The sequence below is a fragment of the Martes martes genome (genome assembly GCF_963455335.1).
Source record: "Martes martes genome assembly, chromosome: 2".
In the NCBI taxonomy this organism is placed as follows: Eukaryota; Metazoa; Chordata; class Mammalia; order Carnivora; family Mustelidae; genus Martes; species Martes martes.
Window position 1 is genome coordinate 99,164,635 of NC_137889.1, and position 27,271 is coordinate 99,191,905.

The 27,271-nt window shown below is 36.1% G+C and overlaps 1 protein-coding gene across 3 annotated transcripts in view; it reads left to right on the plus strand.

Moving 5' to 3' along the window:
* The first annotated feature begins 292 nt into the window (after positions 1-292).
* Positions 293-27,271, plus strand: part of RAP1GDS1 (Rap1 GTPase-GDP dissociation stimulator 1) — a 168,718-nt gene continuing 141,739 nt past the window's right edge. For all 3 annotated transcript variants that reach the window (XM_080797553.1, XM_080797554.1, XM_080797555.1), the window contains exon 1: positions 293-480. In XM_080797553.1, coding sequence (XP_080653679.1) covers positions 477-480 — 4 coding nt within the window. In that variant the 5' untranslated portion in view covers positions 293-476. The remainder of the gene's footprint in view (positions 481-27,271) is intronic.

Here is a 27,271-nt window from a genome sequence, read left to right on the forward strand (position 1 = left end):
TGGCCCATCCACCGCACCTCAGGCGATCGCCATCAAGCCGCGCTGCAGCTAGTCCGCAAACACGCCCACCCGCACGCTCAGATTCACTTGCCTCGGGGGCGGGGAAGAGGGGGGCGGGGTGATGGCACTGAGCATGCTCTGTGGAGAGGGCGGGGCCCTCCCGGGCCGCGAGTCCAGGCAGGCGCTCCTCGGGCCGGCTCGGCGTCCCCGCCGCCCGCCCGCTCGGAGCCGCGCCCGCCGCAGGCTGCGCCCGCCCCGCCCCGCCCCGCCCCGCCCCCCGCCGCTCGTCCCCGCCGCGGCCGCGCCGCCTGCAGCAGCAGCAGCAGCAGCAGCAGCTGCTCCTCCCCGGCGGCCGCCCCCCGCGGGTCCCTCCCTGGCTGCGGGAGAGACTGAGGTAGAGGGAGGACAGAGCGCCGCGCCGCCCGCACCAGAGACCTTCGCCTCGCCCTGCTGGCTCTTCACCCTCTGGGAGAAACATGGGTAAGTCATCCTTCCTCCCCCGTCATCGCCTGACATTTTTTTCTTTCTCGGCGTGTTGCAGGGTGGGAAGCATTTCTCGCGCAAAGTTGCCGGATTTCTCCAATCCACGCGTGTAATACAGTGGCTCTTCCTCCGGGGAGAGTCGGCGCACGGGGAACGCACGCCGGTCCCCGGGCTGGGAGGGTCCCGAGCGCGGGGTGGGGTCGGGCCGCGGGGCGGACCGCCGCCCGGCTCTCGGGCACCTCGCTGCCGCGCCTCCCCTCCTCCATTCTTCCTGCCCGAGCCGGTGCCCCGGCACCGCGGAGCCTGCCTCGCGGGCTAGCATCCTCTCTGCCCCATCCCCGTTTCTCCGGAGGCCACCCGCTTCCTTTCCCCGGCATCTGCTGGTGTAGAGGCTCGGTCCGACCGCGAGAGAGACCACTTCGCGTAACTTCCCTGTCAGGGCGACCTTTCCCCATCTTGAGGACTGTTCACCCCGAGGCGGGGAAGTGAGAGCAAGTAGTTTGTCAGGGCGATTGTACAACCTGCACGGAGATTATTTTTGATGGGGGAGAACGGACAGCCTCATAGGTTGAAAGGATGACTTGTCAGAGGCCACGAGGAACGTGAGGAGGGATGGATAGAACCGCTAGCTGTTGAATTCGTGTTGGGCGACTACAGTGTGCAATATTGCTGTGCTCAACCCATTTTTTCGGTTCCTTCGCATGTCTGCTGTAGGAGGAAACGCACCCTGTAACATGTTACCGAACTTACATGTTAGTTATTCTTTCCCAGCTTTCCCTGCCTTAATCTACATAATCTGATTTTAGTTGCTTTGTATGCATGGTTAATCTCAAGAAATTGTTTTGGGTGAGATACTTAAAACCAAATATATTTTCTAAACCTCCATATAATTTATCTTAAAATTTTTTCATAACATATTGCTGAAGTTTTAAGTTCAGTAATTACAAAAACGTCTGATGAGTTCTGTGATTAAAAGACGAAATTTTTTTTAATAGTAGCAATTTGGAATACCATACTTAGACATGTTCCTAGTTTGCTTCCACTCTTGTTATAATTTCATCTTTTTAAAATTTGCTCCATTGGCATCTGTCAACTCGGACTTTTCCCACCCCTTCCGTGCAAGTTATTTTAAGCCTAAAATGAATGTGTGGTTTTCATCTGTCAGTACAGTGCTCAACACGTCTAGAGTTCAGTCACGGCAACTTAGAATCTTCAAGGAAGTATCTAAATCTAGAAATGGTGTCGATGGAGCTTACTGGAAAAGCAGATCCTCAAGCTCTGTTTCAGACCTTTGGCCATATATTGGGAAGAGGCTAGTGTTGGAGGAGGAGGTGGTATGAATGAAAAATGAATCTATGGCCCTGAATTTTATTTTCAGTTCAATTCCCCCCCCCACCTTTTAATGTACTGTTGGTATGCTAAACAAATTTATGTAAAATTGGGTGACCCATACAGACCTAGCTTTTCTCTAGGAGTAGAATTTTAAATAAGTATTAATTCAGATTATTGAACACATTGTGAATTTTCCCTGAACATACAAAGATTTTCTCCTTAATTATAGGCCTCAAGTTTGACCTGTAAAATACATTTACCCATATTTCAAGGTGAGCTAAAAGATCCATTTAAATAAAATTTTAACTTACATGTTGAGTTAGAATCTTTTCAGTAGAAAAAATTCAGTTCTTTTGCAATACTGAAGAATGAAAATACTTAAAATTATTCATTTAAAAATAACTGATCTTCAAAATCTTGAATGTTATTGCTTGATTTCACAGAATGTTCAGATAGAAACCCATCTCTCATATGAAGCTTCTCAGATACTCTTTGATTAAATCAGTCTCCTCATAACACTCTGTACCTTGTTGGAAGCTTTTTAGCACTTACATAATCTGCCTTATAATGGAGTTGTTTATGTGTGTGTGTTGTGCATTTAGTCATGAGTTCCTGAAGATGTGAATTATGTCTTACTAATTTTTGCATACCCCATAGTGCTTTCCACATGGTAGATATTCAATAAATCTTTGGTGAGTTCACTGTTGAACTTAAAACCTATCTATTATTTTCAGTTATGAACCTGAAAGTATTGGCTCTGAACATTCAGGTTGGTAGATATTATGGAGGTTTGGAGGAATTGGGAACAGAGAAGTATAATTATATTATGAGTCCTCTTCTTGCTAAAAAAAAAAAAAAAAAGAGGGGCGCCTGGGTGGCTCAGTGGGTTAAGCCTCTGCCTTCGGCTCAGGTCATGATCTCAGGGTCCTGGGATCGAGTCCCACATCGGGGAGCCTGCTTCCTCCTCTCTCTCTCTCTGCCTGCCTCTCTGCCTACTTGTGATCTCTGTCTGTCAAATAAATAAATAAAATATTAAAAAAAAAAAAAAGTTGGGTTGTCTCAGAGGTATGGGTTTCGGGGTAGCCTCCAGGCAAACCATTTCCTTCTGCACTGCTATCTTCCATGGTAAGGAGGTTTAGTGTTTGATTACTAGGTATATGCAATAACATAAAATTGAAACCTTGTAAAGCAGTTTCATATTTGGAGCCAAGGAAGTTATAACAATTGATACATACATAAGAGGTATCCTGACTGATGGTGGGAAAGAAATCACTTTTTAAAGTCTTTCTAAGAAATAAATAAGGTGATTAAAAAAAATATTCTCATGGCAGTGATTTCTCTCTGTAAGAAAGTGAAGAAAACTTCCCGTATTGTCTTATGGGCCATGGCTATAATATATATTTTATCATAAATTCAGTATGTACTTAATATTTATTGAATATCACCCATGTACAATGAATTGTGGGAGGACAGAGGTAAGACATTCATACTTCAAGTTGCATATAACCTTAGTAGGAACAATATGATACGTACACATATATCTGTAATAGAAATAAAGTATAAGTGATATAAAAGACCTTTACATGTATTATAGATTCAGGGCACGGAAAGAAGGTTTTAGAAGAAGGATGTTATGTGAACGAAAGGTTGGTTAAGCTTTTGAAAGGTAGAAATGAATGGAGACTGTTAGGATGGGGGTTAGCAGGACAGACATTGCACAAATGAAGACATAGAGATAGAGACCACTCAAGGATGATTAAATAGCCATGTTTGGCTGGAGCAAAAAGTAAGGTAAGAGTAGGTTACAGAGGAAAAAAAAAGTATTTGTAGGTAAAGACCAGATAATGGAGGACCTTAAATGCTAAGTTGAGGTTTTTTGGACTTTGACTTGTCTGTTGAGGGACTATGAAACATTTTTATGTAGTTAAGAGATAGATCACATCCGTGGTTTAGAAAATTAATCTGTTAATTGATTGAAGGATGGGTTAGATGAAAAGATAGAGAACACTTCAGAAAGTGTTTGTTGTAGTTTGGTTGAAATTATTTACCAACCAGAACTAGGCTGTGGAAGTGGAAATAGAATGTTGCAAATGAAGAACAGGATTTACTTGCCAACCAATTGAATATAGAATTGAGAAAGACATATAGTATGGCCTGGGCAATAAAGAAAATGCAGAACTATTAGTATGTATTTAATCCATTGGAAGAGGAAACATGAACAGTCAATTTTGGACCTGATGAGTTGGACATTTAAATTCTCTTCCCACTGATGACAAGGACTCTCATTAAGTTTTGAATACATTTTTAACATTAGTGTCTGGCACATAGTAGCCATGCAGTAAATATTTGTTGACTGACTGAAACTAGGTAAAAAAAATATTTAGGTGAAAACTAGGTAAAAAAAAAAAAATTTAACAAACTGTTACTTTAACTTTTAAGAGAGGATTAGAATAGGAAGTTACCCATAAATATCCTGAGATGATATTTCAAGTTAGGTTGGAGGCTGAGAGGCAACAGAGAGAAGAAAATTTGTCCAAGGTTAAGAATCTTGAGGAATGACCCATTGTTGGGGAAGAAGAATGGAATGAGACTGAATGACACTGAATGACAGTGAAAGAGAAGTAGGTAGGAGTGAAAGACTAGAATTGGCCTGTGGCTAGTTTCATTAAAGACTAAATGGTCAATAATGTCCATTGCTTTGGAAAAGAGTGGTAAGGACTGAGAAAAGGATCTGTGTTGATAGGGTTTGATTAGGATATTACCCGGGATATTTTCTAAAAAGCAGCTTTAAAAGGTGTAGTAGATATGGAGGTCAGTTGTAGAGGCTGAGTAACAAGTAAGTGGAACTAAAAATTCACTATGTATTCATGCTATATCCCTTGACCTATTTGAAGATATGTAAGTAAGCATAGGTTTCTTTAAACATTTTTAAAACGTTGCACTTTACATGGAATGACACATGCTGTTTTCTTGCCTGAGAATAATTTGTAATTTCACCATAGTGCTTCACATTTCTTTGACATTCCGTTTTTTATGTCATTATGTCTTAGTATAGTATACTTTTGATGCTTGCAATATCTGTCGTGCAGAGTGAGCTTAGAAATGGTTTTATAATTTTACATGGCATTTTACCTAAAATACATTCTTTACTGATGAATGGTTTTATTACTTTTTATTTACTATTAGATTTTGTGAATTTGGGATTTCTCTAGTTATATTTATGCCTCTTACTATACTCTTAATTCCTTTTTTTGTTTTGTTTTGTTTTTCTCTATAAATATATATTGTCTTTTTAGAGAAATCTCCCCCCCCCCCTTTTATTTTTAAGTTCAGGAATGGTTTCACAGATAAATATAGAAAATAGTACTTTTACTTGTTTTTTTGTGAATTAGAGTGATACAATTTTTTTTTTTTGTAAAGTGGTAATCACTCAAATTTATTATTTTAGAAGAGCATAGATGACAGATTGCCTAGTTCAACAATTTTCCTTATGTTGGCATTATATCTGTGTCCCATATACCTATTTTTTTTTTCAGATAGGAAAAGGGTTAAATTCACTATCTTTGGTAGAGTCGTATTCTGAAGTCTCTAGTACTACTATATGGAAAGTTAGGGTATAGCCCGAATCCATTTTGAGAACTGTTGGGTTTTAACTTTCACAATGGAAGTTTGTGGGTGCCTTTGGGGAAAATAGTGTGGCTTTCCTCTTCAGAGATCCCAGGTCACCTGAATTTGGGCAATTCTGGTGTTATTGGTGGTACCAGCAGTGGCCGTAAGAATTACCCAAATTTTTAGGGGTGCCTGGGTGGCTCAGTGGGTTAAGCCTCTGCCTTTGGCTTAGGTCATGATCTTGGGGTCCTGGGATGGAGCCCACATCGGGCTCTCTGCTCAGCAGGGAACCTGCTTCCCCCTCTTTCTCTGCCTGCTGCTCTGCCTGCTTGTGATCTCTCTTTCTCTGTCAAATAAATAAAATCTTTAAAAAAAAAAAAAGAATTACCTGAATTTTTAATACTGAAACATCAGGAGGAGTGGAGAGGGAAGATCCACTCCTTTGAGAACTTCATGTTAACTTTAGATAATCAAATGTTCAGATAACAATTTGTACTTTAATATATTTTAATATTATAATCTATTTAATATTTAATATAGTTATTAAAATTTATTTAATATGTATTTGATATATTTATTAAATTTATTTATGCTTAAATTTATACTTAAATTTATACTTAATTTATACTTCCCTAGGCATTTAACCTGCAAACAGTTCTTTCTTGTGGAGAAAAGAGCAATAATAAATGAAGCTATCAGTAGGTTTTGAAGTCTTTTTTGGTTATAAAATTCTGTGATTCCTTGAAACTGAACTTCGAAATATACTCACTATCATTGTCTTAAATATGCCATAATGATCCTTATATAATTCATTTTTCTTTAGTGTTTAAAGAGTAATGTCTATAAGTAGCACTTCAGGGTTTGAAACAACCTGTTAGCTTTGTCTAACTAAATGGCCTAAAATACCATTACTCAAACTGTGTAAGATATGAAGGCTGGATTCAAATTGCAGAGTAATGTCATTCTCTCAGTATATTGATTTATAAAACTTTTGTTGCTAGAACCATTCAAGGAGTTAAAAGTGAAAATTAGGATAGTGATAAATGGAAGTGTTAAATTGAGCTGTAGCTTACAAACTCCAAAGTCCTTCTAACTTTTTGTACAGAAAATGAATTTTTTCCATATGAGCTCTGTATCTGTCCTCTGCTCTAAAGGCTGTTTTTGCTTAATTTTGTCCATATTTATGACTTCAACTACTATCTATATGCTATTAGTTCCTACATATACTATATATGTTTATATATATTATTAAATATATATGCGTGCATATACTATATATGTAGTCAGTATAGGCATACATATACTATATTTATAGTATATGTAGGCATACATTTAACAATATAGGTTACTGCATATGTTATATATAATATGTAGGCACTGTATATAATGTTTGGGCTATATGTAGGCACTTTATATAATACATGTATGGACTATAATATATGTAGGCACAGGGGCACCTGGGTGGCTCAGTGGGTTACAGCCTCTGCCTTCAGCTCAGGTCATGATCCTGGGGTCCTGGGATCCAGCCCCGCATCAGGCTCTCTGCTCAGCAGGGAGCCTGCTTCCTTCTCTCTCTCTGCCTGCTTCTCTGCCTACTTGTAATCTCTGTCAAATAAATAAATAAATAAAATATTTAAAAAATATATAGGTAGGCACATATACATACATGTATGAGCTATTTTTTTATCTAGGTGATTATTAAATATTTCTACATGCATAGTTAATTCAGACTCATTCAGTTCAAAATGAAATTCATCATGTAATTTTTAATAATGATTAACTAGAAGTGTGATTGATGGTTAATGTTTAACCAAAAGCGCTTCTCCAAAAGAGCCCTGATTTGAGGTGGTCGTTGATATCCTGTGAATGTATAGTTAGGAAAAGATGAGCTGCAGCAAACCATTATATAGTAGATCCATCACATAGATACAGATAATAGTAAAATGTAGTAAAATAATTAAGTAGTTATGAGTTTTGAGTATTAGTACCTTTTTTAACATAACTTACTTAGGCTTATAAGGTTAGTAATGGCTGTTTTAGTAATTGCTTCATAAAATTCCTAAAAATTTAATAATCATGTCTCATGGGCTGGTACAAGAGGGTTTTGCTACACCAATGAATTAATAATTACTATTATCATTTAATAAGAATGAATTATTGATGTCAATGATGTTAATGCTTTAATTTAATCTTTTCAACAATTCTGTGAAGTAGGTGACACTGTCCCCATTTTACTGATTCACAGAATCAGACAATTTACGCAGGGGGAGAGAACTAAGTCTCTAAAATCCTGTTTAGAGCAGTGATTCTCAGACTCTAGCTTACTTAAGAATCATGTAACGTTTTTAAAAAAAAAAAAATTACTGGGCCCCACCCTCAGAAATTTTGATTCTGTAGGTGTTGGGTGGGCTGAGAATTTGCATTGTCAAGACATTGGCAGATGATGTTGCCCTTTCAGTAGCATCGCTATAGAGCATAGGTTTGTAGACTTTTTACATAAAGGGCCAGATGCTAAGTATTTTAGGCTTTGCAGGCCAATAGGCAAAATCAAAGTTATTACATACATAAGAGAGAAATATATGATGAGAGAAAACAAATATCCACAAATATTTTGTTGACTGAATTCAAAGTACGACACCAAGTGAACACAAGTTATTGCGATACAGATCTACTAATGAAAATATTATAATTCTGTTTTTCAGATAGCATTTCACTTAATTGGTATTCAGAGTTACCATATCATCAGAATTGATCCAGATGTTCATTTGTTGATACAGATCTGTAATGTGATTTAATGGATTTTGTCTTTGAAACATGTTTTTACACAGATAGATACTGCCAAATACTGTTATCAGTCATGAGCATATGATTTTATTAATGAGCATATTCATTTCTATGAAAGGAATTTATAGAATTCTTTTAGATTCTTATTCTCTTGATGTTTGCTATTTAGCATGCTACTACATTGCAGGTTAACTGCTTCCGACAGAAAGGTAGAAGCTCCTCAGTTGCTTAGTTAAGTGTATTTTGATATATAGAAGTTTCTTTTGCATTTGAAATGAGGTCTGAAAAACACTGCTGTAACCATAGCTTGAGCTTGCAAAATATATCTGTTGCAAATTTGTATATGCATTGAGATCTTCTTATTTTAACATTTGACTGCACAAGAAGTGTATATAACAGATTGATGGTTACTTGTGTTTCCAACAGTGTTGTCAAAGTGACAGCATAGTTGAAATTTCTCATATAAGCGCTATATTGCCTTGATTTTTAGGTCAGATTCTAGGAAATATCAAATCTGCAGCAAATCTAATTTCCAGAGGCATTCGTTGTTTGATAATAGTGGTTAAGGTGTATCTTTTTTATTTTTTTCTCCCAGAAATTTCATCTCACCTTTGAGCTAAAAAGTGACAATAAAACTGTATCGTTGATTACTAAGCCATTAAACTGTTGTATGATGAGGCAAGTCAGGGTATTCAGCTTCTCCTTACCAAGTACATAGAATTGGTGATGCTTATGTCTGTGAGAGTGAATGAAATTGATACTACTGGTTCAATAATACATGATAGTTTAAGATATTTTCTTCATAAAATGCCTGCTGATGAATAATATAATGAAGAACCATAGGCTTTAAATACCTTGCATTTCACTAACTGTAAGTTTGTTCAGCTAAGCCTTTTTCCATTCATCACATTTTTATCACCATCAATTATAGCACATCTTAGCAGATTCCACTTCAGGTTGTACTGAATTAATTTATGTTCTCAGCTTTGAAAATAAACTTGCCTATTGTTCTATGTAGACTTTTCATAGAGGCTAATTCTTTAGTTGTGTCATGCTTGACATCAGTGTTCCAAAAATAACATTAAGCAGTATCACTAATGTTTGTCAACTCATCAAAAACCAATGAAAATCTTTCAGAATCATGTACCTTGTTTTTTAGTTGAATATTGATATTGCTCCCTGTGTCCTTACCTCTTCAAGTAGCTATCATGATAGAAAGGCTATTCTCAAACAGTTGTGTCCCGTCCCCCACCCCGCCAAATGTTTCTTTGATTGTTGTATTCAGAACACAGTTCAGCTTACCATGAGTCAACAGCTTTCCTTGCTTGGTTAATAAGTGAGCCACTTAGAAACTTACTTTGTAGATTCATTTTTTGTTTTTGTAAAGAAATTCGACTGTGATGAGCAACTGTGTTTTATATTTTCTAATTTTCTGACGGTTACTTTCCTATGAATTGTGAATATGATGAGTGCTTAGTCTGGTAATATAGGTGTAGTATTTTTCCAGCATAGGTATAGTGTCATTGCATGATACATTGGTTTGCTATCTAATGCAATAACAAAATAATCCACACACCACTTAAAATGCCTTAAAAGCATGACATTTGAAGTATATGGTTTCTGTTTTGACTTAATGATCAAAATGAAGTATTGTGATATGACAATACACTTGGCATTCAAAACAATGGACAGGCGCATCTCTGCCACTGTAATTTGTAGTACTTCAAACAGAGTGTAAACTGATATATGATATATATATGGTTTTTGTCTACCTACTCAACTCTGCCATCACAATGTGAATACAGATATAAACAATAAATAAGTGAGTTGTGTTTCAGTAAAACTTTGTTAATGGACACTGAAGTTTGAATTTCATGTAATTTTCACATCCTGAAATATATTTCTCTTGATTTATTCAACCATTTACAAATGTAAAACTTTTAACCCTTGGGCCATACAAAAACAGGAGATGGACTGTAGTTTGCCTATTTCTACTATAGATTAGTTGCTATACTACCTCACCTTTACCCCTACTTTTAAAGCCTGTGAATTCCCTAGCTCGGTGAATGGTATCACCACCCATCCAGTCAGTCATTCCTGAAATCTAGTCTTTCTCTTTCTAATAGCCATGAGATTCCCTAAGTTCTAACAATTCTTTGAATCAGTCCACTGTCTACCTGCCAGTTCAGGGTTTTATCACCCCTTCTTGAGACCATTTCACTCTTCTGTAACAGATGTTCTTTCCCCCAGCATTTCCCCTCTTAACCAGTTTTTACATGCTGCTAGAGTACTCTGTTTAAAAGGTGAATCTGATCATTTCTCTCCTTAGATATATTTTTTAATAACTTCCCAACACATGTAGCAGGGTTCCCAAACTCAAATGAAGAAACAATATGATTAAGGAGGGTTAAATGGTAATCTTTTGACACAGGTGCATCCCCCACCCAACATATTAAATCAAAAAATATTTTTTTATTTCCATAAAGATACACGCTTTCTCCTTTTTTCTTGGAAAATGTCTTTCATTTTCTCACTTTTGGTAAAAGACAAAAGTGAGAAAATATTTCTCTACTGTAGTAAGAACAGCAATGAAAGCATGGTGAATGGCGGCTAATACTGGGTCTCAGTTGGAGATACAACATGAAATGTTGGGACTATGGCAAACTGGAGGGTATGAGCCTAACCTAAAAGAGGGGTTCCCTGCTTAACTATAACCATTTTGCTATGTAGGAATATGAGCCTAGGGAAGGGAAAGCCTAGGGAAAGATTTGGGGACTTTTAAAAGAAACCAGAAATTAGATTTTTATCCAGATATGCTTGACCCTTGAGCAACATGGGAGTTAGTGGCATGTACCTCCCACAGAGTAAAAAAATCCACATGTAATGTTTGATTCTCCTGAAAACAACTACTAATAACCTACTGTTGAAGCCTTACTGAAAACAGTTGATTAACACACATTCTGTATGTTATATATATTATATACTGTATATACATATATATTATATACTGTATTCTTATTTAAAAAAAGCTAGAAAAAGTAAAATGTTAATTAAGAAAATCATAAGAGAACATATATTTACAGTGCTGTACTGTATTGAAAACAATACAGTGGACTCACTGTTGGGTCTCCCAATAATGGGTCCGTGATTAAAGGAGCGAGACTGATACAAAGCGAAGGTCAAACAAAGCTTTATTTCACGCCAAGCATCGAGAATAAAACCGACCGTCAAACCTACCGGTCAGGGCCATCTCTTACAAAGAGGCAACCCCTCCCTGCCTTACAGACTAACTTTTGTAGAGCAAAGGCCATGTGGTTGTGCCTGGCCACACACAGGTGGCCAATGAGATTGTAACACACAGAGAAAGCTGCACAGTCATGCTAGGTCACACACGGGTGGCCAGTTGAATTACAGTTTACCCTATAGTAGCTATTTGAACTAGCCTATCACCTTGGTCAGAATTGGCGCCCAGAAGGCGCCCAAAAGGTGGGGCCCGTACTCCTTGGTAGCTAGGGAGACAGTATACACGCTCTACTGATTGGATGTTTCCACCTGACCCGACTCACCCCTGCATTCGGGCGGTTATCTCCACCTGACCTGACACGCCCTTGTATTTGGGCTTTGTTACCTGGGACTGCTTACTTAAAAGCAAGTCCTGGACTTGCTTTTAAGTAAGTTCCCCTGGGGGGGTTGGCAGGGTCAGTTTAAGTTTTACTGCATAAACAAAATCACTGTTTAACTGGATGGAATCGCTCTGGCTAAATAGGCCCTTACACTCACTATAGGTTGGACCTGTGTGGTTCAAATCTGTGTTGTTCAAAGGTTGACTAAACTTAAAATTGTTCATGGTTTTTGGAATTGTAAGATCCAGGGCCTGAAACAACGATATCATGGCCTCTTTCTGTCCAGGGTAGGAAACACTGGTCAGAATCTCAGGTCAGTGAGGTTAAGAGACATGTCCAAGTTCACACATTGAGTTAGGAGTAGTGTCATATCTAGAATCTTAATTTCCTAATCCTATACTAGTGTTCTGTTCCTTACACTAGGCCAGCTCCAATTTGTTAATGAAAAAAAAAAATCACATCTATCCACATCCACAAATATACATACCTACACACATACACACACACACTAACATCAAGGATTTACTCATTTACTTATTTACTCAAATAGGTTAATGGAAGACTGTTCTTTTTCTAACATTTCTGCTACTAGAGTCTACGCCCTCATCTCATTCTTATACTGTTGGCCTCCCTAATAATAGACTCTTTGCTCTTTTTTTTTTCTATATGCTACAACCAGATTAATCATCTTGAAAAGATACTGCATTGATTATATCATTCTCCTCAATAATCTAATACTGCCTCAACTGCCTATCATGTTAAGTTTAAACTCTTAGCAGGGTGCCTGGGTGGCTTATTCGTTAGGCGTCTGCCTTTGGCTTGGGTCTGCCTTCAGCTCGGGTCATGATCCCGGGGTCCTGGGGTCAAGCCCCACATCAGGCTCCTTGGTCAGCGAGAAGCCTACTTGTGTTCCCTCTCTCACTGTGTCTGTCTCTGTCAAATAAATAAAATTTTCACACACACACACAAAAATTAAACTCTTCTTAGCTTTCAAAATCTATAGAAATCTGTTACCTTTCTTTTATTTCTTTCTCTCTCTGAAATACATCTTCCTTTGACAATCACTGACCCTGAAATATACTTCATCAATGACAACACCAGTCAGTATACCTTTGTTCATGTTATTCCTCCTTCTAGAATAACTTCTTTTTTCCTCTCTTCTTATTCATTCTCCATAATCTGGCTCATGAAGACTACCAACCTCTCCTACCAACCTCTCAATTTCTCTGGAGATCTCTCACTTCTGGGACTCCTGTAACACATTCAGTAATATAATTTTAGTCCCTCAGTGTTCATATTTCTTGTTGGCATTCAGTAATACTTGTTTGTTCATGTCTAACAGACTTAGGTCATTCTTCTTATTTAATAGCATTATGCTGTAGTGATTATAGGCATGTTTATAATAGGGCTTGCAAACCAGCATCCAGTGGGCCAAATATACTTTACAGATGGATTTTGTTAGGGAAGTTTTAGAAATTGGAATTAGTTGTCAACATTTAAGTATCAGGAAATTTCTGATAGAAATTATTTTGTGACATTTTCTTGAAAAATTAAAATTAAGGATCCCTAAGCCTGCCTTCCTATTGGTGATGGTTAGTGATAATTGTTCTTAGGCAGGGTATGAGGTCCCCAGTTCCATACTTTTTCCTATTACCTTAAATCCTATAGACTTCACTCCGGGGTATTTATTTATCTGTTTATTTTCTACTTTAGTTTTTTTTATTTGAGTATAATTGACACATGATATTATATTAGTTTCAGGTATAGAACATAGTGATTCAGCTTCTTTACATGTTGTGCTCTGCTCATCACAAGTGTAGCTACCATCTGTCACCATACAATGCTATTTACGATATCACTGTCTATATTCCCTATTCTGTGCTTTTTATTCCAATGATTTATTCATCCTATAACTGGAAGCCTGTATCTTCCACTCCCCTTTACCCATTTTTTCCCATACCCCTTTCATCTGGCAACTGTCATTTTGTTTTCTGTATTAATAGGTCTGAGTCTGCTTTTTGTTTATCTGTTTTTTTTTTTTTAGATTGCACGTATGAGTGAAATCATACTGTATTTGTCTTTCTCTGTCTGATTTAACTCACTTGGCATAATACCCTCTAGGTTTGTCCATGTGGTCCCAAATGGCAAGATCTCCTTTTTCTTTATTATGGCTGCATGATACTCGTGTGTGTGTTGTGTGTGTGTGTATGTTTGTGTGTGTGTGTATGTACACACACCACATTTTCCCTATCCATTCATCTATCCATGAACCTTTAGGTTGCTTCCATATCTTGACCATTGTAAATACTGCAGTAAACATAGGGGTGTGTATATCTTTTCAAAAATAACATTTTCGTGTTCATTGGGTAAATAGTAGTGGAATTATTGGATTTTATGATATTTCTATTTTTAAATTTTTTGAGGTACCTCCATACTGTAGTCCCATAGTGGCTGTCCCAATTTATATTCCTGCCAGTACGGCATAGGGTTCTTTTTTCTCCACATCCTTGCCAACACTCATTATTTCTTGTGATTTTTATTTTTGCCTTTCTGACAGATAAGGTGATATTTCATTGTGGTTTCAATTTGCATTTCCCTAATGGTTAGTGATGTTGAGCATCTTTTCATGTGTCTATTGGCCATCTTTGGAGAAATGTGTATTTGTGTCTTCTGCCCAGTTTTTAATTGGATTATTTGTTTTTTGCTGTTGAGTTGTATAAGTTCTTTATATATTTTGGTTATTAAATCCTTACATATCATTTACAAGTATTTTCTACCATTCAGTAGGTTATCTTTTTGTTTTGTTGATGGTTTCCTTCACTGTGTAAAAGCTTTATATTTTGATGTAGTCCCAATCGTTTATTTTTGCTTTTGTTACCCTTGCCTTAGGTGAGTTATCTAGAAAAATGTTGCTGTGGTCAATATCAAAGATATTATTCCTCATGATATTCTAGAGCTTTCATGGTTTCAGGTCTCATATTTAGGTCTTTAATCAATTTTGAGTTTATTTTTGTGTATGGTGTTAGGTGCCCTAGTTTCATTCTTTTGCATGGAGCTCTTCAGTTTTCCTAGCACTATTTCTTGAAAAGACTGTTTTTTCCTCATTGTATGTTCTTTACTTTTTTGTCATAGATTGACTATATAATATATAATAATACATAACATATGATATTAACTGATCATATTGTGGGTTTATTTATGGGCTTTCTATTCTTTTCCATTGATCTGTTTTTATGCTAATACCATACTGTTTTGTTTAGTGCAACTTTGTAGTGTATCTTGAAATCTGGAATTATGATACCTCCAGCTTTGTTCTTTCTGAAGATTTATTTTGGCTATTCAGAGCCTTCTATTCCATACTAATTTTAGGATTATTTGTTCTAGTTCTATAGAAAATGCTGATGGTATTTTAATAGGGGTTGCACTGAATCCATAGATTGCTTTGGGTAGTATGGATACTTTAGCAATATTAATTCTTCCAATCCATGAGCATGGATTATCTTTCCATTTGTTTGTCATCTTCAATTTCTTCTATCAGTGCTTTATCGTTTTCAGAGTACAGATCTTTCACTTCCTTGATTAAGTTTATTCCGAAGTATTTTGTTGTTTTTGGTGCAAGTGTAAATGGAATTGTTTTCTAAATTTCTTTTTCTGCAGCTTCCTTACTAGTGTATAGAAATGTACCAGTTTCTGGGTATTAATTTTGTGTTTTGCAACTTACTCATTTATTACCTCTGTTTATTCATTTATTATTTCTATTCATTTTTTAATTTCATTTTTTCATTTATTCTATTCATTTATTTTATTAATTTTTGGAGGGTCTTTAAGGTTTTTTACATATTGTATATCATCTGTGAATACTGACAGTTTAATTTCTCCCTTACCAAAATGGATGCTCTTTCTTTTTTTCTTGTCTGGTTACTGTGGCTAGGACTCCCAGTCAGAGGGAAAGCTCTCAGTTCTCAATTTTTCACCATGGGGTATGATGTTAACTGTAGGTTTTCATATATGGCCTCTTTTTTTTTTCGTTAAAGTAGGTGGAGCCCATTGCGGAGCTTGAATGCACAACTGTGGGATCAAGACCTGAGCTGAGATCCAGAGTCAGACACTCAACCAACTGAGCTACCCAGGCATCCCCCTATATGGCCATATTATGTTAAATAATGCAGGTGGTTATGTTCTCTATAACTCCGCTTTGTTGAGAGTTTTTATCATGAATGGATGTTGAATTTTGACAAATGCTTTTTCTGCATCTACTGAGATATCTGATTTTTAGCTTTTGTTAATGTGGCATATGGCTCTTACAAATATTTGAATTTGCAATATCTGAGATTTCTGTTAAGTCTTTAGTAATTCAAAAGCTATAATTGTGTTCAAAATTGTGGTAAAATGGAACTTACATTAATTTTTCAAAATTAATAAATTTAGTTTAAAATTAATTACTGCAAAAATTGTCATGTAAGTAGTCAAGAGCAAAGCTGATATCTGTGATACATATCTTCTCATCAATCATGATTAAACCAAATCTGTAATTGATCAGAATGATATAAGAAATTGAAGAGAGGGGCATCTGGGTGGCTCAGTGGGTTAAGCCTCTGCCTTCGGCTCAGGTCATGATCTCAGGGTCCAGGGATTGGGCCCCGCATTGGGCTCTCTGCTCAGCAGGGAGCGTGCACGCCCCCACCTACTTGCGATCTCTGTCTGTCAAATAAATAAATAAAGTCTTAAAAAGAAACCTAAATTGAAGAGATAGAGGATAGAATCTCTCCTTTTTCATAAATTAATTCTGTAGTATAGCCTTTGGCAAGTTACTTAAGCTCTTTTAAATCCCTATTTCATCTGTATTTTAAAAATACTATCATTATTATTGAATAAAAACCAAATAATAGATTTCAATTAAAAATAGAAGGGGGGAAAAGAGCCCATTTCATAGAGAACTAATACAAATTATAATGTGCAAACCTTCACACACAGTTACTTAATAAGACTGACCACCTCCCAAACCCAGATCATTGTATTTTTCCCCCTTTCTTGGGGGGGGGGTGTGTGATGGTGCCTTTTTAGGCAGAATGATGGTGTGGCATTTTTAAAGAGTCATCAAAGTACAATAGGGCTGCTAGATTGTTTGTAGAAAGCATTATTTTCTTGTGTATATCAGAAAGCATTTTCTAACATACAAGGATTATATAAAGTTATTTAAACCAATTATATAAAATAAATTACATAGAATTCTATAATTTTAAAGAATATAAAACAAGTTAAATTTTAAATTATGTAGAAAAGAATTACATAAACTTATATAAAATAATTTCAAATAACTAGTAAGTTCTTCTAACTTATGGCTGGGGGGTTCATTTTTATAGTCAGAAAAACAACAACCAGGAATCATTGAACTTTAACAAAAAAATGCTTTCAAAACTGTGAACTAACACCATCTGAGATTGTTTTTAACAAGAAATTGATCAAAAAATAAAAATTATTTCCTTTAGTTCTTTTGAAAAATACTCCATTTTGAAGGTTCCTCAAGTAACTCCATTATAAGAGATGAGACTGATCATTATAAACAAACAAAACTTAGAGACGCCTGGGTGGCTCATTTGGTTAAGGGACTGCCTTTGGCTCAGGTCTTGATCCCAGGGTCCTGGGATCAAGTCCCACATCAGGTTCCCTGCTCAGCGGGGGGCCTACGTCTCCCTCTCCCTTTTCTCCTTTTCCCCTCCTCCCTACTTGTGCTCTCCCTCTCTCTCAAATAAATAAAATCTTAAAGAAAAAAAAAACAATTTACATTGAAGTATTTGTTTTACAGAAATAGAAATTAGTTTACTTTTAAAATTATATAATTGGCTTCAAAAACAAAACCAATTACAATAAAGATAGAATTGGAGCTGACTAACTTAATTTGCTTTGGTTGTAAGAATGCATTTTTGGCAAGAGTGGTGTGAAGCTCCAAGAAACATAGGACTATCATATTATGCATTACAGTAAGTGACAAGTAATGCAAGTGGTGACAGTTTCTGCTTTTGAAAAGCTTAGAACCTCTAACTGGAAGATAATAACATTAAAGAAATGACTAATAGAAACAGATAAGGGTGTAATTTGGGTTCTTGAAAGAAAAAACAAGAGCCCTAAGAATTTAAACAAGAGAAAACATCATATGTACCATTTTAGCCCTATTATAGCTTCTCAGGAATATACAGGTGCTCATTACTTGAAATGATCAAGAAAGTAGTTCTTAGAACTTATTCATCTATTTAAACATTTAATGGAAGCTAGAGTATGTACCCAGCATAGTTACTGCCCTTGAGATACAAGGGCAGAGGCTGCCCCTGCTACATTTCATTGTGATTCCCCTCCCTTCCCAACCAACCCTTTTCTTTTCTTTATTTTGCTGCACACATTCACATATGTAGGCAGTTAGCTAGTACAACTATGTAACATGGTTGGGTTATAAATTCATTCTTGAAGGCTTTACATCTCTCTAAAGCAAGAATTAGGTAGACTTCACTTTGCACAGCTCTGATTTTCATGAAATCTGAATGAATTTCATTTAACATGGTTGGTAATATGTGGACTGCCTGTTCAGTGGAAAGAACCTAGATGTTGAAGACACACATGTCTGGATTTATCTCACCTTTGGCACTACCTTTCTAAGCAAGTTTTTCAGCTTTCAAATTGAACTTTCTTATCCACTAATGTATAGATAGTAATAATAATATCTATTTCATAAGTATTAATAAGATAATAATCATATAAGTTTTAATTTCTGTTTTCTAAGGTGAGCATACAGTCATTTTTGGGGAAACTACCTTGTGTTCAGAGGTAAAACATTCAAAGGATTTAATGCTGTTGGTTGTATTGATTTAACCAAATCAGTTTAGTAAATATTATAGTAGATCATGTTTTCCAAAGATGGCCACAACAATACCTCTTGCCCCCCATATATTCTTCTAGAACTTGCCATTCCCCATTGAGAGCTGGGGAGTTCTCTTACTGCTGAATATGGGCATGCTTGTGACTCACTTGTAACCAATAGAATGCACCAGAAGTGCTGTGTCATTTCCTAGATTTGGTAGTAAAACACAGTGTTGCTTTCACCTTGTTTGTGGGAATACCGGCCTGCTTGGAGCTTTGGAAAAGTCTGACCCTGTAGTTGCCATTCTGTGAGGAAGCCACGTCATGTGGAGGGGCCTCAGGTGTCACGTTGGCATTCATAACCTTCAAGTCCTTTGAGGCCAATTACCAGAACCATCAGATGATTCAGATGATGCCAGCCCCTGCTATGTAGTCACTCTTGGAGAAACAGCCCTATCCTTTGAAACTTTTTACATTGAGGCCCCAAACCTTGTGGAACAGAAAAACCCTCCTCAGTGTGCCCTTTGTGAATTCCTGTTTCACAGAATCTGTAAGTACAATTAAATGGGTTTTGCTTTATGCCATTAAGTTTGAGGTGGTTTGTTATATAACTGTAATAATTGGAACAGTTATAAAACCTGAAAGATGCATTGTTTCAGTAAGAAATAAATTACTATTAAAACTCAATCACAGTGGGAACTACCTGATGAATAAACGTTTACTGAGTTTTTCTTTTCATCTCAATGAAAGATAGCTTAACAGAGAATTTTGTCTAGCAAATAACATTTCCCTGTGGTTTATTTAATTTTCCCTTAAAGATATATTTGCTGCCAGAAAAGAAATACACATGTTTAAACAGTTTAAACAGTTTCACTGTTGCTTTATGGTAAATTTTACCTGTTTGGCTACTAAAAAATGTCAGTCAGTACTCTTAATAAGGATAGTTACCACTAAAATCTGTGTGTTTTTTTCAAAACACTAGCCTAATAAAACCTGATGGGAGGGGCACCTGGGTGGCTCAGTGGGTAAAAGCCTCTGCCTTCAGCTCAGGTCATGATCCCGGGGTCCTGGGATTGAGCCCTGCATCGGGCTCTCTGTTCAGCGGGGAGCCTGCTTACCCCTCTCTGCCTGCCTCTCTGCCTATTTGTGATCTCTGTCTGTCAAATAAATAAATAAAATCTTAAAAAAAAAAACTGATAGGAAAAAGGAATATCTATATTCATCTCTCCAAATTAAAATGTAGTTGTTATCTTTGGTATTAATTTTAATGTTAATTTTATAATAATAACCTCATATTAGTGTATTTGGCAAAATTAGTTTGAATCTGTATCTTTTTCATCACTTTTTGGGAGACAGTGGGTTTTAAGTTCATTACCACTGGAAAAAATAATACTTTATTGTACATTAACCAAGGGATTTCAATTACAGGGTCATTATGATTTTCTAAAATAATTTAATTGCAATAATAATACTTTTTATTAAGAACATTACCATAGAAAGGTAATCAGTATTATAGTAACATTTGGATTGATTATGCTTTAAAGTTTGTATGTGTGTATTTGTAAATATAAAAAATTGCATACACACATACACACACACACACACACCTGAGTCTTTAGTCTGCAATTAAAACAAATCATCGCTAGGGAAAGGGAGAAGTATCTCTAGGAGTATTACCCTAAATATAAGCTAAAAGCAAATCTCTGGAATGAAGAGGGAAATTTTTTATGATCCTAAAATGTCTCCAGAAAGGGAGACTTACCTTTATTATAACTTACTGATTTCCCTTGCTCAGAAGGCCCTAATAGTGCAGGAATATCAAGAAATCCAAAGAGAATGATCTTCCATTACATAGTAATTTAAACAGGAGACATTTAATATAGAAATTATGAAGCAATAATAGGAAAGTAACTTTATCTTTTTTTTTAAAGATTGTATTTATGTATTTGATAGAGATCACAAGTAGCAGAGGAAGGCAGAGAGAGGGGGGGGGAAGCAGGCTCCCCACCGAGCAGAGAGCCCAATGCGGGGCTCGATCCCAGGACCCTGGGATCATGAGCTGAGCCGAAGGCAGAAGCTTAACCCACTGAGCCACCCAGGCGCCCCGGAAAGTAACTTTTTAAAGGTAGAAAGCAAATCTGAAGGGATATCTAGTTATGGGAGCATATCCAAGGAAGGACAAACTTCGTCAGAAGGTGGTGTGATGCAGACTTGAGTTGTCTAGGGCTCTTGGACATAGTCCTGCTGCCTGAGTTGAGAAATGGAAAAAATGTATGTTGAAAGCTATGACTTGTGGACTTGTGACACTGGAGAAAATTATGAAAGCTGAGCCAGAAGGAGAGCACCTTCGTCTTCAGTGTTATCCATTGTCCTCAATAGACAAATCTTGTATCATGCCATATGGCAAAGGAAAAATATTTAAAGGGCCCAGATTCATTTTTATAGATGCGGCAGTAAGGGTGAATTTCGAGCTAAGTAACAAGTTGATAGTTGACTTAATGTCTCTTCATCCTGTTGCTTTAATTTTATTTCTTTCAAATTTATGGTGCATCGTAGCTTTAAGTAAGGGTATTGTCAAACTTTCTATTTAATTTTTATCTAAATTCTCTTTTGTTTTATCTTGAATCTCAATTTTCATTTTGCTTTCTGTGGCATTATCCTGGGAAAATATTTGTGGGTTCATAAATAATAGTTCAAATAGTATCTTTTTTTTTTTTAGATTCTTAATATATACTTATGTTAAACTCACCTGTCGCATTTTTGATTACCTGTGTAGGTACCATTTTTTCTGCTTCGCATTTTATTATCCAGAAAAGTTGGCGTTGCCTAAAAATTTTTAAATTTCAGTGTGTATTATCTCTTTCTTGTTATTTATTAGGTTACTAAGTGGAACTATTCCCTTTGCACCAATCTTAATTAAATACTTTAAGTATGTTCTGGTGAAGAATTTTGCTCAGGACTGCTTGTAAGTCCAAATACACAGCCCAAACACTTCTCTTAATCTGTCTTATATAGCCATTAAACATTCCCCTACATTTAGCAGAATTTCATCTTATTCAATTTATGTTATCTGTCCCTTGTCTGCTTTTCTTTCCCTGTTAGGTATATCCTAGAGTCTAGGGCAGAGCTTGGAGGGATGATTATCTTTTACTCTTGAATGTAAGTGCCAGAGCTAAAGCATTGTAGGCAGACACTTAAGTATTATCCTGGAGAAGTAGAAATTCACGGCTAAAAAATAATTAAGTCCTAGATCAGTGTTCTAATCTAAGGGAGTATGAGGGCCCAGAGATAAGTGGGGACTGAGAAACTGGGAAATACTGGATAATAGAGTACTGATAAAATGTTCTGTAAGAATCCTGGTGGTAGGATATTGATACTCTGAGAACTCAAGTTGGTTTGCAGGCATATGCTAGGTATAAGAAACTGGAGCAGAGCGAATACATTTCAAGTGCTTATTTTTATGTTTAGAGAGTTTCTCCTTCGATATGAACTCAATTAGCTTACCTGTATAGAAGTGAAATTTGAAAGTATATAGTTTCTACTACTTTGTGGCATCTTCTGGAACTCTTGTGTATAGAGATCATTCCAACAGTTTTTTTCTTTTTTAAGAGAGAGTAGGTGCATGTGCTTGAGCTGGGACAGGGATCACAGAGGGGGAGAGAGAGAGAGAGAGACTCTTAAGCAAGCTCCATACCCAGCACAGAGTCTAATTCAGGGCTGATCTCAACGACCCTGAGATCATGACCTGAGCCAAATTCCAAGTCCGGCTGCTTAACCAACTGAGCCACCCAGGCGCCTCTCCAACAGTTCTTCACACAGAGGGTGTTTGTAATGACAGATTATACATTTTCTCCAATGTCATTCTAGTATAATTCTTGGGTTTCTTTAAATTCTTTGACAAATACCCTCAAGCTTTGTTGATGTATCTACATTGTTTTCTAAATTGGCTTATCATATTTTGGGCCTTGACCACTGTTTTGTATAGTATTTTAAATCTGTTGGGGATTGTTGAGGAAAAGAAATCACCCTCATATTTTTCTTGGTCATTTTGGGAACAAAGAATTAAGCCTGGATTTCACTATAAATCACTATCTAATAAAAAAAAGCCAACGTATTAATTTATTATATCATGTTATATGCTAAAGCTATATTTGATAGCTATAACAACAGTAAAATAATTCTTGAACTCTAAGTGAAAAGGTTTCGGGCATTGTGTGAAATAAAATTTTACAAACTATATCTTGCTTTTACCCATGATGGCTTAAGACTGTAGTTGTAAAGATCATCTGTCAGACTCTTGACACTCTAATCAAAGGTGACAAGTTAGTCTACAGTGTTTCTGGTTCAAACTAAAATAGACTTTAATACCATTTAAGAATGAAACAAACTGAGTGTTGCTTTAGGGGAGGGAGGTGAGAGGGATGGGATGGCTGGGTGAGGGACATTGGGGAAGGGTATGTGCTGTGCTGAGCACTGTGAATTGTATAAGACTGATGATTCACACACCTGTACCCCTGAAACAAATAATACATTATATGTTAGTAAAAAAAAAAAAAAAAAAGGAATGAATGGTGGCTGCTTGTAAAGTGTTTATCTGATTTCTGAAATAATTAGAATAAGAAAAAAAATAATGAAATGTCATTGTTTTTAGTATACCCCATCATAATAAAAATATTAATCATGACAGTTTGTACCATAATTTACAATAAAAGATGCAAGTAACTCAGAAAGTAAGGTTATTTTCAGGGTTTGGTAAATTTCCACTATAGAGGGCAGTGTGTATATCTTAGAAGTTACCGTTCTACAAGAATTTCCCATCTAACAGTAGAAATAAGCTAAGAGTTTTATGAACCTAGGACTATAAAACTAGGAAAATGAAAAATACAGAAAAGGTAAAATGGAGGTCACAGTAACATCGAAGGGGTAGAGAAAGAAGAAGAAGCCTGAGAACAAATGTTCAGACTGGTGTTCTGAAGTCAGTAGAAAGTGTGCCAAAAAAGAAAAGAGTCTGTTGCTACAAAGATATGGGATAAGAGTATTGAGAAAAATCCACTGGATTTGTCAAGATATCATTTAAGACCTTGGCGAGAGTAATTTTGATAGAGTTTAAGAAGACTTGGTTAGGTTGTGGTTTTAAGAGCGAAGAAGTGGTTAGAAGTAGGCGATACAGAATTAATGACAAAGTCAACTTTGCTTAACTCTGAAAATGTTGTATTTTCTTTCATAAGACAAGCTAGTCTTGTCATATGCTGTCATATAGGGAAGAAATTCTTCTAAGAAAAAATTTATTTTGATTATTAATACTTCTTAGTAGTAGAACTTCCCATGAAAATTATCATTCTTGACTTACTGCCTCCCCTTCACCCCTGCCACCGACTAGAAGCTGAGAGATTTTCCCTTAGAACAATTTCAGTGTCTTAATGGTAAGAATTCACTGCTGAGATGTACTGTCATAGTTTGAGGGAGTCCAGAAATAATACCCTCTGTTCCTAATTCCCTCTGTTCTATAAGCTAAAATGCACAGATTTTAAATGGTCAGTTTGATGAACTTTGGAAAATGTATTATATATTCATGTAATCAGCATTCTAATAAAGATATGAAACATTCTAACATTTTATTTTATAAACTGATTAATGTTTCTTTCTTTCAGTACCAACCTGTTCATTCGCTTAAAATCATAATAAATTTGTAGTAATTCCGTTTGACAGCTTTGGTTGTCTCTGGATGTAGAATTTAATGAACTTCCCTGAGAAGATCTCACATCATTAATAGGCATGTAATTATTCCCATGGAGAGGCTGAATGCTTTTTTACTGACATAAAAAATCTTTTAAAAGTGGGATGATCTATGTAGTTTTTAGTTACATATTTTATATTCTTAAATGCTTAAATTGTCTTCAGTGATTTTTTTTTTGTATCTTAAAATGTAAGACACTCTATTTATATTTTAAATTATATGGAGTACATAGTAGGTGCTTAACAGGTCACAATTAACTTCCCTTTGCTATTGGCCCACTTTGGCTCTTAAATGTGTGATACAAAGGATGGTAACTAGACAGCTTTGTGCAAAGAACGAACTCAGTCCTTGTATTTACTGGGCACTGTGCAATGACTATAATTAAGTTGATGTCCCATAAAATATAGTGGGGGAGCGTGTATTAACAGCTAAACAAAAAAATATAATTAAAACTTGTGAATAGTGCGGTGAAAGATGAATACAGTGATTGAAAATGATCCTGAGGGGTTAAGGCAGAGGAGACTTAGATAAAATGGACAAGGATGGTCTCTGGACTCGTATAATCCAGACTGAGACTCCCATCAGAAGGGGACGTCAAGTAAGGAGCTTTGGGGATGGGATGAAGGGAAGGAAAGAATTTAAAAAGACTCAGATGCCAACATCAGTAGTACTAAATGAGTCTTAACTGCCTTTTATTTCTTGTTGACTGATAATTTTGATGGATTGCTGTAATTTGACTAACATAAGTCTTATTTTTTTCCTCAGTGTTGGGATAATTACATTTATTACTTTTAATAATATGAACTTAGATACTGTACATTATTCATACTTTATTTCAGGAAAATTAACTTAATATGAACTTAGTAAGTTTGAACAAGAATATCTGAGATATGATGCCCTACATCTTCTTTTTAGCTTATAGAAGAGAAGAGATACATACAAATATACTTTTTCTTTAGAATAAAAATCAATTTCTCAAAACTGTTTAACCCCTCTTAAGAAAGTAAATATTAAACTTGGATATGAATGATAATCTGGGATTTTTAATAAAGTATAGGTTTAGGTTTACTGGAATAGTCAGGTTGTATGAGGTGTCCCTAGAGCATGTTATTATTATATTATGTAAAATTTTAAGTCTACTTTTTCTTGGATTGGCATGGAAAGTAATTATCTTTCATTTTTTAATAGGGGATTTCATCATATTTGTAGAATTGTTTTGACCTGGAAATGTACAGAAGTCTATTACAATGTATACCTTACTTTGAAGTAAGAAAATACCTGAAATTCTAACTGCAGCAGCAATGCTAGAGGTCCTTGGTATCCCATTAGGGTGTCTATGAGGTCAATACTGCCTGCATTTGCCCTAACTATGGTACAAAAGCAATTATGGGTAAAAAACTGAGGATGCTTTAAAATGTGTGAATCAGAGCAGTAGTAGTACTGAATTGTATTAGTAGTATTCTTCACTGTAACATGAAGTAGAGAAGAATACCAGCTTAAGAATGCCCATTATGAAGCAGGAAAAAAAAATTTTGAAAAACCCTCAATATCTGTATACACATTTTAAAAATATTCTTTGTCTTGAAATGGGAGGTACACATAAAACACTTGTTGCATTGCAAAGTCTCATGTTTTGAAGAGAAACATTTGAGCAGTTGTTTATGAGCTGACCAAGGTACTTTTTTTTCATGGAAGGTCATTTTTTATTTGAAAGAACGGACAAAACTGGTTTTTCATATTTGGCTGATATTTTCTCACAAGTGAATGAGGCTAATATATCATTTAAGGAAAACAGCTGACAGTATTTGTTGCTGTAATGAAATTGAAGTTTGTAAGAGAAAATTAGAATTTTGGGAAACTTGCATGCCTTCAGCTTGATATTTCTCCAGCACTTACAAAGAGTCTTTTAATAAGATTAGTGATGATACTAGCAAATGTTATATTTTGAAATAGTATAATGAAATATGTCTGTATTTGGAAAATATGCATAACTCCATGACCTAATTTTTTTGATGACCAGTGCTTTGATGATAAATATCTTACATGCATGAAAGATTCAAAGTGTAGGAGATCAGTGGATATGAATGTGAGTTGGAAGCATTTTTTTTTTTTTTTTAAGATTTTATTTATTTATTTGACAGTCAGAAATCACAAGTAGGCAGAGAAGCAGGCAGAGAGAGAGAGAGGAGGAAGCAGGCTCCCCGCCGAGCAGAGAGCCCGACATGGGGCTCGATCCCAAGACCCTGGGATCATGACCTGAGCCGAAGGCAGAGGCTTTAACCCGCTGAGCCACCCAGGCGCCCCGGAAGCATTTATTAATATTGTTTCAGATTTCTTATGGCAACCAACCTTTAAAAAACTACCACTTGTCCAGTTTTGGTATGGTGTCAAAGAATATCCATAATTATCTGAAAAGACTATTAAAATACCCTGCTGTTTTTCAACTATGTGTGTAAGGCTGAATTTTCTTCATCTGCTTAACCCAAACAACAAATTATAGAAGATTTGAGTACAGAAGCAGATATGAAAACCCAGTTATTTTCTGTAAAGGCAGACATTATGGAGACTTGTAAAAAAGTAGAACAATACTATTTTTAATGAGTTTTTTGTTTCTGAAATATGTATATTTTTAAATATTACTGTTAAATAATTTTATAACTTAGGGTTAAATGAATTACTAAAATGAATCTTAAAAAGTCTCAATTTTAATTTTTAGTATTTAAATGTCAATGGAAATAATTGATGTAAATAAAATTTACATTGGATAAATGTGGGGATCTGAATTTTTAATGTAAAGAAATTTTGACAATGTATGGTGTGGGGGAATCCACATACAATTAGGATTAGAGCA